Source organism: Arachis hypogaea, chromosome 15 (assembly GCF_003086295.3).
Source record: "Arachis hypogaea cultivar Tifrunner chromosome 15, arahy.Tifrunner.gnm2.J5K5, whole genome shotgun sequence".
NCBI lineage: Eukaryota > Viridiplantae > Streptophyta > Magnoliopsida > Fabales > Fabaceae > Arachis > Arachis hypogaea.
The window spans coordinates 146,129,380-146,139,710 of NC_092050.1; the positions used below are offsets into that span (position 1 = coordinate 146,129,380).

At 32.6% G+C, this 10,331-nt stretch overlaps 1 protein-coding gene across 2 annotated transcripts; it reads left to right on the forward strand.

The window, feature by feature from the left end:
* The first annotated feature begins 1,552 nt into the window (after window positions 1-1,552).
* On the forward strand, window positions 1,553-8,390 carry LOC112751141 (uncharacterized). 2 transcript variants are annotated; one of them, XM_025800194.2, is made up of 13 exons: window positions 1,553-1,849; window positions 2,091-2,518; window positions 3,030-3,276; window positions 3,465-3,577; window positions 4,653-4,732; window positions 4,905-5,046; window positions 5,151-5,231; window positions 6,000-6,104; window positions 6,218-6,400; window positions 7,012-7,104; window positions 7,427-7,566; window positions 7,643-7,709; window positions 7,957-8,390. In XM_025800194.2, the coding sequence occupies exons 2-13, from the start codon at window positions 2,123-2,125 to the stop codon at window positions 8,074-8,076; spliced, it is 1,767 nt and encodes a 588-aa protein (XP_025655979.1). In that variant the 5' UTR covers window positions 1,553-1,849; window positions 2,091-2,122; the 3' UTR covers window positions 8,077-8,390. The 2 variants fall into 2 exon arrangements, 1 of the variants encoding a protein (XP_025655979.1); XR_011872808.1 differs by having other exon boundaries at window positions 1,618-1,849; window positions 6,824-7,104.
* Window positions 8,391-10,331: the final 1,941 nt, after the last annotated feature.

The window sequence follows — 10,331 nt, forward strand, 5'->3', positions numbered from 1 at the left end:
CTTAGAAAGCCAAATTGTACTATATTCCTTTTAATTTGTTAAATTTTATATTTTATTTATGAAAAAGTTACCAGAAATATTTTTTTATTTATTTCAAAAATGTTCAATTATTTACTTTTTTTTTTCATTAATTTACCTTATATTATATTGGCTTGCTAGTGAAATACATTCAAGTATTTCCCGATAAGTGAAATATGAGCAAATAAGCATGTGGACATTTCTTTGAATCCCATTTAAAATATAAATGTTAATAAAAAAAATTATGTTTGAATCCAAAAAAAATATTCAAAATATTAAAAATAATAAGAATGGAAATATAAATTGTGTTTCACTTTAAATTTAGGAAAAAATGTGTTTTAACAAGCTTACGAAATTAAAACAACATGATTATTGATTTCTTAAAAGTTATTAAAACTTATTATTAATTCGTTGGCATAACTTTTTTATTTTGAAAAGATGAACCTAACATATAGCGTATAGCTCCCAAAAGTGAAATAGAGACCAAAATTTAGGAATTTTTTTTAAAGTTTGAAGTAATAAACAATGCAATCAAGATATTTGTTATATCCTATTTATTTGACAAACTAAGTGTATGTTTGGTTTAGTTTTTGTAAATTGAGGTTGAGTTCAACTTGATTCTACTAGAATTGATTTTGATTAAAATTAAGTTTGTTTAAAAATAGTTTATATTTAAATACTTTGATTCAAAAGTAATTATAGTTGATAGTTGTTTGGATAATAATGATTAAAATCACTTATAAATGTAAAATTATCAAAAGGGTACAGATTATATTAAACTTTTAATATTATTATTTTAATAATTTTTATATTACAAAATTTAAAATTATAATATATTAATATTATATAAAATATTATCTTAAATATTATAGTAAATTACTCATAATATTAGATATATATACACATAATTAATAATATCTATAATTTAAACTATAATAATAAAAAGTAAACAAGTTTATAAAATTAAATAAAAATAATAATAAGATGTATAAAATACAAAAATGCACTACAACAAATGAATATAAAATGAATATGAAAGATAAAGAAGGTAAAAAAGAGTAGTTGTAAAATAAAATGAAGATAATCATGCATATAAAAAATATGAAGAAGATGATAAAGAATAGTTGAGAGAATAAATTTTGCAATCAATTCTCAACGATAAGAATTGAAAACAAAACCACAAAATATTATTTTAAGTATAAAATTATGTTGAAAAAAAATTATCCAAACAAATTTAATTCAGCATTCAAGACTTTTCAATTATTAAAATTATGTTTCTCAATGCTAATCCAAACATATACTAAATTAATTTATTGCTACATGTATAAATGCAAAATGTAATCAGACATAAAATTACAAGAATCATGATTTAGTTAATTACTTAATTCAATAATAAGTTAGAATAATACTAAATTAGAAAAATAAATAAAAAATAATCAAAATATAAAATACAGCTGCTTCCTTGAACACAATCTAATTCACTAGGTACGACAGGACGAGCTTTATATTGAAACATTTTCATAATTCAGAAGGTACAAATTAAATTTTACTTAATTTAGTAATACATTTATAAACGGGTCGGGCAGAAAGTCACGGGTCAAGCTAGATTTGACTTGAAGATTTCCAGCCAAAAGGCAACGATGAACAATACAAAGAAAATAAAGAGTAAATCCTCAGTTATACCGTGGAAAATGGTGGTTTTCCAGCCAAAGTTATAATAAGTTAATAACAACTCTATCTCTCTCTCCAAACACCGGATCCCCCCTTCTCATTTCTCAATTCTCTCCCGTTTCCTCCAGCCACGTCCATTTCCAACCCTAACAATCTCAAGGTTCTGAAACTTCTCAACACACTTTCCTCTCTCTTTTATTTATTTTTCGCTTTTCATTTCATGTTTTAATATTCTTGTACTCTTTTTACCTGTTACCCTGAGACCTGGCTTAATTTGCGCGCCATTGGTTCAGATCAAGAACCTGATTCTAGATTTGGAAAAAGGAAATCGATCGAAAGTCGTATATTTGGAGATTTCTGATTTTTTTTTTGAGAAAATGAAATTATTGTTTCTTGTTTAGATTCTTTGAGGATCTGGTGGTGCCGAACGAAGATGGCGGCTATGGTGGATCAACCTCTGTATCCGATCGCGGTTCTCATCGACGAGCTGAAGAACGAGGACATTCAGCTAAGGCTGAACTCGATCCGGAGGCTCTCGACGATCGCACGTGCTCTAGGTGAGGAGAGGACCAGAAAGGAGCTGATCCCTTTCCTCAGCGAGAACAATGACGACGACGATGAGGTCCTCCTCGCCATGGCCGAGGAGCTTGGCGTCTTCGTACCCTACGTCGGAGGCGTGGAGTACGCCAACGTCCTGTTGCCACCGTTGGAAACCCTATGCACCGTTGAGGAAACTTGTGTTAGGGACAAATCTGTGGAGTCTCTGTGTAGGATTGGTGCTCAGATGAAGGAACAACACTTGGTTGAGCACTTCATTCCTTTAGTTAAGGTAGTAACCATGTGCATGGCTGTTATTGTTAATGCATTTACCTTTGTGTTTGTGATGCTGAGTTTAGAATGGTTATTTTAAAATGCACTCTTATCTTTAGAGACTAAAGTGCCCAATTGAAGCTGATTTAAGGTAGTAACTAGTGTACGGTTGTTATCATTTTTGTTTCATATCACTCTTGTTTCATGTTGTTGTTGTACAAGGAGTTTGAAATTTGTTTGCTTCAAAGCAGACTCTTCACTTTTAAAGAGTAAAATTACACAATTATAACCATTCGTGGATTGAATCAGTGTTGTAGGATCTTGAAAGATACATGCACCTGAACAAGAGATTATAAATGTAAAACAATCATTTCACTTGATTTTCTCTTTAACAGCTATAATTGGTAATGTACTCCATAAAGTGCATGTGGTACTCTTAGAGCAGTTAAATCCAATTTGAAGTTAGGACCTCTATATTTAAAACAGTGCATTTATTGCTTTATATTGTTTCTGTAATTTTCATTGTGTAGAGGTTGGCTGCTGGTGAGTGGTTCACAGCACGAGTTTCCTCGTGTGGCTTGTTTCATATTGCTTACCCTAGTGCACCGGAGGCAATGAAAACTGAACTGAGGACCATATATGGTCAGCTGTGTCAAGATGATATGCCAATGGTTAGGAGATCTGCTGCCACAAACCTTGGAAAGTTTGCTGCCACTGTTGAACCTGCTCACTTGAAAACAGATATCATGTCTGTATTTGAGGACCTCACACATGATGGTATGTGAAATTTATATATGATTAGTTTCACCACCCCCATCATTAATGTTAAATAAAAAAATCATAAAAGTATACGTATTACATTTCGTCTTAGATATTTTACTGCTTAGTTGGTCTGATCTTGTGTGTTCATATACTGGGTAGTATTACCAAACCTATTGTTAGTTTATCCATTCCTGTTCTTGCAGATCAAGATTCAGTTCGGCTACTTGCTGTTGAGGGCTGTGCTGCTCTTGGGAAATTGTTGGATCTTCAAGATTGTGTTGCACATATTCTTCCTGTGATAGTCAATTTCTCTCAGGTATATTGAGCATTGACTATATATTAAATGGGAAGATTTGTAGTCTATCTTACCATTTTATTGGTATTTTAATAGGAAGAAAAGAAAAAGAAATTGCCAACAATTATAACAAGTTCATGGTTGAACTCCATGCCTGTTAAGTCTATTGTCTTTGTTCAATCATGTATATTCAACCTTGAGTCCTTGACATGAACTAGTAAACACATTACACAATGAGATGATGTCTCTCTTTCTTGCAGCTTTCTCCTTGTATTTGGTTTACAATAATACAAGAATATCCTATGCTGAGTCCTTGTGTGATTACTGCCCTCCATCAAATGTAGCACTTGTAGAATACTTTGTTCTTTAGGCATAATGTTGGCAGTTATTTATTTATTCCGTTTTGATGGAACAATGTATATCTGAAACTTGTATCAACATAAAATTTCTGTTTTATGATATAGAAAATTAATGGGACAGGATTTTTTGGAGGGCCATATATATGTTGGAGAATTCTCCATTTGTTTGTCATATTTATGTATTTTTCAATTTGCACTTATTTTTTAAGCTATTTATTGTTTTTTGAAGTTTGAACCATACCTTGTATACAAATTTTGGCTGGCTAAAAAGCAAATTTTCACCAGGTCTTTTGGATACTGTTGTGTTGTGAGGAAGGCTAGGAGAAACCTTCTTGACAAAGCTGACAAACCACTGCATCTAGAATTGTTGACAGTTGAATGACTTTTCTGGTTGAGTTATGAGTAACCACTGCATCTGGGTGGTGTTCATTAATCATTAGTTGAATGTGTCTTATTCATGAATTATGAATAGCTACCTTGTCTGGAGTTATTTGATAAATGGATGGGATTTAAACCTGGGTGGCAGGTCTGTGGGTGGTGGAATGTCTTGCTTTACTTTTGATTTTTCATTTCATGTTCATAGTCCCATTGTATTTCCATTTTAAAGGCATCTATATGACAATATCTATTTGTAATATAGATAAAAAGAACATTTCTTTTCGTTTTGGCTTGCTTGTGTTGTTTCCAAATTGTGATTCTGCATGTTTTGTTACATATTTGAATTGCTTTTTGACCAGGATAAGTCATGGCGTGTGCGTTACATGGTTGCTAATCAATTATATGAGCTATGTGAAGCTGTTGGTCCTGAACCCACCAGGTAATGTTTCTTACCAGCTGAATGAATGATTGGTTGTCATTATACTTTTGTTTGCTTTTTCCTGATGGTGCTATCTGAAGATCATCCAATTTGATTTATGATCACTGATATTTTGCTAATGTATTTGTTTCCAAGATTCTAATTGATTCTTTATATGGTAATGCATTTTTAGGTCAGAATTGGTTCCTGCATATGTGCGCTTACTGCGTGATAATGAGGCTGAAGTACGTATTGCTGCTGCTGGGAAAGTGACTAAATTTTCCCGAATATTAAGTCCTGAACTTGCCATTCAGCATATTCTACCTTGTGTGAAGGTACAGTTTTCTCCCTGTCACCACAGAAACAGAAGCACTTGCATGCTTCGTACTCAATTTCAATGTTTGAAGATGTGTTGACCAATAAAATCTTCTTGCTATAGGAGTTATCGACAGATTCAAGTCAACATGTTCGCTCTGCCTTGGCTTCTGTTATAATGGGAATGGCACCAGTGTTAGGGAAGGTATTAATCTCTTTCCAAGCACATATGTCATAGCAATATAAAATGTATCTATTATACTCCACTGCTATAAAGGGGAAAAAACATATAGCTTGGTCGTTTGTTGGAACAATAATTTAGAATATTAAGAAAATCTTTTCAAGTTTGTTGACCATTAAATTTCTTCTAAACATTTATAACGTTGCCCCATGACATCTTTATTCAAAATTTTTTGGAAGATCTTTCTTGATGAATAGGCTGAATTTTAGGTGTTTAAGGTACCTTATATTTGTATGCCAACTTTTTTGCACTTAATCTCACCATCTGAGTTTCTGGATCCTCACGCTTTCTTGCAGAGCATAATCCTATGATTTTTTCTTATTCACAATTTTCCATTAACATGTAATGAGGTGAGATTGTCATACCTAAATACTTCTGCAGTATATGTCTTAAGATGGATTTGGTCTGTGTTCTCTCCAATGTGCAAGACCAATACATATAGTAATTAAAAGACATGGCAGAAGGTTGGTGGAAGGCTTTGATACCAATTGATAAGAATTTGGGATAACCACAGAATGAAAACTAGCTATTGTGTTATATATTCTATGGCCAGATCAAACCCCACTAAAATCCCATACTTCCGTTATGGTACTGATGTCATAATCTGCAATTGGATCCCAACATACTTTAATCTAACACTTGAAATGGTCCCCTTATGTAATTCAATTCTTGTTAAAAATCAGTTGATGCGTGCTACTTGTTGAAGTTAATGTGGTTTTTTGATGGTTGTAGGATGCAACAATTGAGCAACTTCTTCCTATCTTCCTTTCTCTTTTGAAAGACGAGTTTCCTGATGTTAGGTTAAACATTATTAGCAAGCTTGATCAAGTGAACCAGGTTTGTGGCTCAACAGTGATTATTATTTCATAATCACAATCGTCATTCCAATCATTATTATCTTTCATATTATTCTCTCTGATGATGCTTTGTAATGTACATGGTGAATGCAGGTTATCGGTATTGACCTGTTATCTCAATCCCTGTTGCCAGCTATCGTTGAACTTGCTGAGGATCGGCACTGGAGAGTTCGACTTGCAATCATAGAATATATACCCTTACTAGCAAGTCAGCTGGGTGTAGGCTTTTTTGATGATAAGCTTGGAGCTCTTTGCATGCAGTGGCTAAAAGACAAGGTTTGTAAAGCAACCAAATTGTGATCTAATGTATTCCCATTTTATTGGGTATAACTGAGTTGACTAATATAACTCTTGAAACCTTTCATCTTGGATACAGATTTTCTTTTTTACTCTTATATCTTAGTACTTGGGTTCTATCTGTTATTTCTATGTAATATGCTTTGAAAAAATGTCTCTTTGGCTTTAAAAAACGAGGGTAGAAAGATACTGGTGTGACAGGCTATAAGAGGGATAGAAGTACCAATTTGAAACTAGATATTTTAACAGGGCAGTTATTCTCGGAGAAGGCTTTCCTTCTAAGGCATGTTGAGACTAGAAAGCCACATTTCACTAATGTTTTGGTTTTCTGTTTTCTTTTAGTTTGGAGGATTTCTTTTCCTTTGCTTATTCTCTGTATGTTCCCATCCTAATGAAATGCAGTTTGCAATTTCATTGGTAATGCCATCTGCCAAAGGACTAAAGGAAGATGACATGCCTTGTATTTGGGGGAAGATTTTAATAGTATCTTCCATTGATTCAGCCAATTATAACTGTCTTAATCCAAGTCAGAAAAGTTGCAATTTATGTTGTAGAATACTGACTTTATTGATTGCATTGATTGGTTGTAGGTATATTCAATTCGTGATGCAGCTGCTAATAATGTAAAACGCTTAGCAGAAGAATTTGGACCAGAGTGGGCAATGCAGCATATCATTCCCCAGGTTTTTTAGCAGATGAATTTTGGTTATTTGATATGCATCAGCAATATGTTTTACCTTAAAATGTAGAAGCATATTTTAGTCCCAGGATGTCATTAATAATGTTGAGGGAACAATCAGGCTCTGAGATCATATTTTTCACATCGGGGATTGAGCACATGCTCCCATACTTGGGTAGTTTAATTACTTGTGATATATAGCTGATTCAATAGCATCTGAACTATTCTTGGACTGTGGTACATAGGGTAAAATTCTGCTGTGTCAAATTTGAGTTGCAACTTGCAATAATCTTACTACACAATCTGAATGCTTATAACATTTGCAGGTTTTGGACATGATTAATGATCCGCATTATCTGTATCGGATGACTATTCTGCATGCTATTTCACTCCTAGCTCCTGTTCTAGGCACAGAAATCACTACTTCAAAACTTCTTCCCCTGGTCATTAATGCATCTAAAGATAGGTAAAATTGCTGAATTCTCACTGCTGTTGTGTATCTTTTATTTGAACCAAGTGCTCATGGAATGTCTGTCTTGCAGGGTACCCAATATCAAATTCAATGTAGCTAAAGTGTTGCAATCTCTCATTCCAATTGTTGATGAGTCGGTAAGTAGCCCATTTAAGTTTGTCTTTTATGTTACTTCCATGGATTGTAATTCCATTTATGGTGAATTGGTTTCTCTTAAAAGTTTAAATTAGTAGTTACTGAATTAGCATAGGTTAACATATTCCTTGGTAACTGTCACTTGGAAAACGTTATCCAATTACTTCTCACCAGACTTCTATTTTATCTTAGTGTTTTGATAGAATGCAAAATTCTTTATTATAATTACATACCATTTGAACAATGAAGGTTGCTGAGAGCACCATCCGTCCCTGTTTGGTTGAGCTCAGTGAGGATCCAGATGTTGATGTGAGGTTTTTCGCCTCTCAAGCATTGCAATCTAATGATCAAGTCCAGATGTCCAGCTAGATCAATCAGCATTTTATCTTTAGATTTTGTTTTTTCCCCTTCTATAATTTTTTTCAATTTCTTACTAGATTGGCATGGCCAGCTTCTTGATTCCTTTGTATCACATCTCTGTTGTTGAGATCGTATTTTTAATTTGTTGTATCTGATATCTATACTACCAGGTTCTTTGTAGTAATGGAACATTGTCCGGAAGTAAGATGGGTTGAATTTTGACGTACAATCACTAATTTTATCATGCCACACTAGAAGGTGATCATTTTGTATGAACTTTCATGATTTCCAATACTATGAATATATTTAAATTCTGCATAAAAGATGTACATTGATGAATTCTAGCGGTTGTTTAAGTTGAGTGATATTCATACAAAAATCTGAAAAGATCGTGATTAAGGAATGACATTTCTAATCATGATAGATATGCATGTTGCTTCTCATTATTGTGTTTGGATGGAACATAAAGTTATTGACGAGCAATGATGGGAAAAGAATGGAACGGTTATTAGTTATTACTTGTTACTAATCGTAGATAATTTTCTGTATTCGCAGAAGCCAAGATAAAACGTTGAATTACATACTTGGCTAAATACGCGTGTAAAGAATCACCAAACTGGCACATAAATAGCGAAACATAAATAACGAAACGCAGCCATTAGCTGAGTAAATCGCCGTGGTGGTTCCTGTCTGAGTTTCACTCAATTATCTAATTTGGCATGGAGATCTCAATTTTATTATTAGTAGTCTTTATTATTAGTAGTCTTTTAGATAGAGTTTCGGACACTATAATGGTCCCTAAAATCCTTTTAGGTACTGAGTCAAGTATTAGACTGTTGATGGGATTATCTTTTGTTTAGATTGTCCCAACGACTTAGGGTCCGTTTGGAAACTCCAAAAACTACTTTTTTTTAGCTTTTGATTTATAAAAAGTTACATTAATAGTGTTTGGTACAATTTTTTAGATAAATTTTTAATTTTTCAAAAAGTTATTTAAGAGCTTTTGAAAAAGTTAAAAAATGTGACTTCTCCTATTTTCAAAAGCTATTTTATCACTCCTATTTAATGCACAACTTTAAAACAAAGACTTCTATAATAACTTTTCAAATACAAAATAACTTATTTAAAAGTTGTTATTAATAAAAGGCTCAGGATTCGGTGGTCCAGGAACCTTTGGACCACTTAGTGGTCCAAGTAAAAAACATGTTTTTTAAGATTTTTTAACAACTGTTACATAGTCCTTTAACTAATTTTAATTATAAATTGACCCTATATATTTTATATAATTATAAAAACGATTTTTTATTTTATAAATAATTAATTTATCATAAATTTATCATGTTCATTAACAATCAAATACAAAAACAACAACAATTAGATTATCCATGGATCCAAATTTTCTTAAAATATTACATTCGATCCGAGACGTTCTTGAGGAGTCATAAAATCGTGTTTCGCTGAAATCCAATCGATTGGATTTCAGTTTATCACTAAACAATCGATTGTATATTGCTGGTAAGCATGGTTTTGCATAAATCAATCGATTGGTGAAAGTAACCAATCGATTGAACAATGAATTAAATGTGAAATTTATGTAATTCAATCGATTGGTCACGGCTAAACAATCGATTGGTCTCAATATTCAATCGATTGGTTACGGCTAAAAATCGATTAAACTTTGCACGTAACTTCTAATTCAATCGATTGGTTTGAAACTTCAATCGATTGGAAAGTGTCCTAAATGTGTTTTTTTCAGCTTTCAATCGATTGGTATTGTAATCCAATCGATTGAAATTTCAAAATCGCTATATATTAAACCCAAACCATGCGTATTGAATTAGAAGTCTGTTGTAATCGCTATATATTGTAATCCAATCGATTGTAATACGCATGGTTTGGGTTTAATATATAGCGATTTTGAAATTTCAATCGATTGGATTACAATACCAATCGATTGAAAGCTGAAAAAAACACATTTAGGACACTTTCCAATCGATTGAAGTTTCAAACCAATCGATTGAATTAGAAGTTACGTGCAAAGTTCAATCGATTTTTAGCCGTAACTAATCGATTGAATATTGAGACCAATCGATTGTTTAGCCGTGACCAATCGATTGAATTACATAAATTTCACATTTAATTCATTGTTCAATCGATTGGTTACTTTCACCAATCGATTGATTTATGCAAAACCATGCTTACCAGCAATATACAATCGATTGTTTAGTGATAAACTGAAATCCAATCGATTGGGTTCAATTTCA

Excerpts from the sequence above, each read along its gene's own strand:
- LOC112751141 (XM_025800194.2), top strand. The coding sequence starts at position 2,123 with ATGGCGGCTATGGTGGATCAACCTCTGTATCCGATCGCGGTTCTCATC. Across the intron at positions 5,047-5,150 it reads ATATTCTACCTTGTGTGAAG|GAGTTATCGACAGATTCAAG; the intron begins GTACAGTTTTCT and ends TTCTTGCTATAG. Across the intron at positions 7,567-7,642 it reads ATTAATGCATCTAAAGATAG|GGTACCCAATATCAAATTCA; the intron begins GTAAAATTGCTG and ends TCTGTCTTGCAG.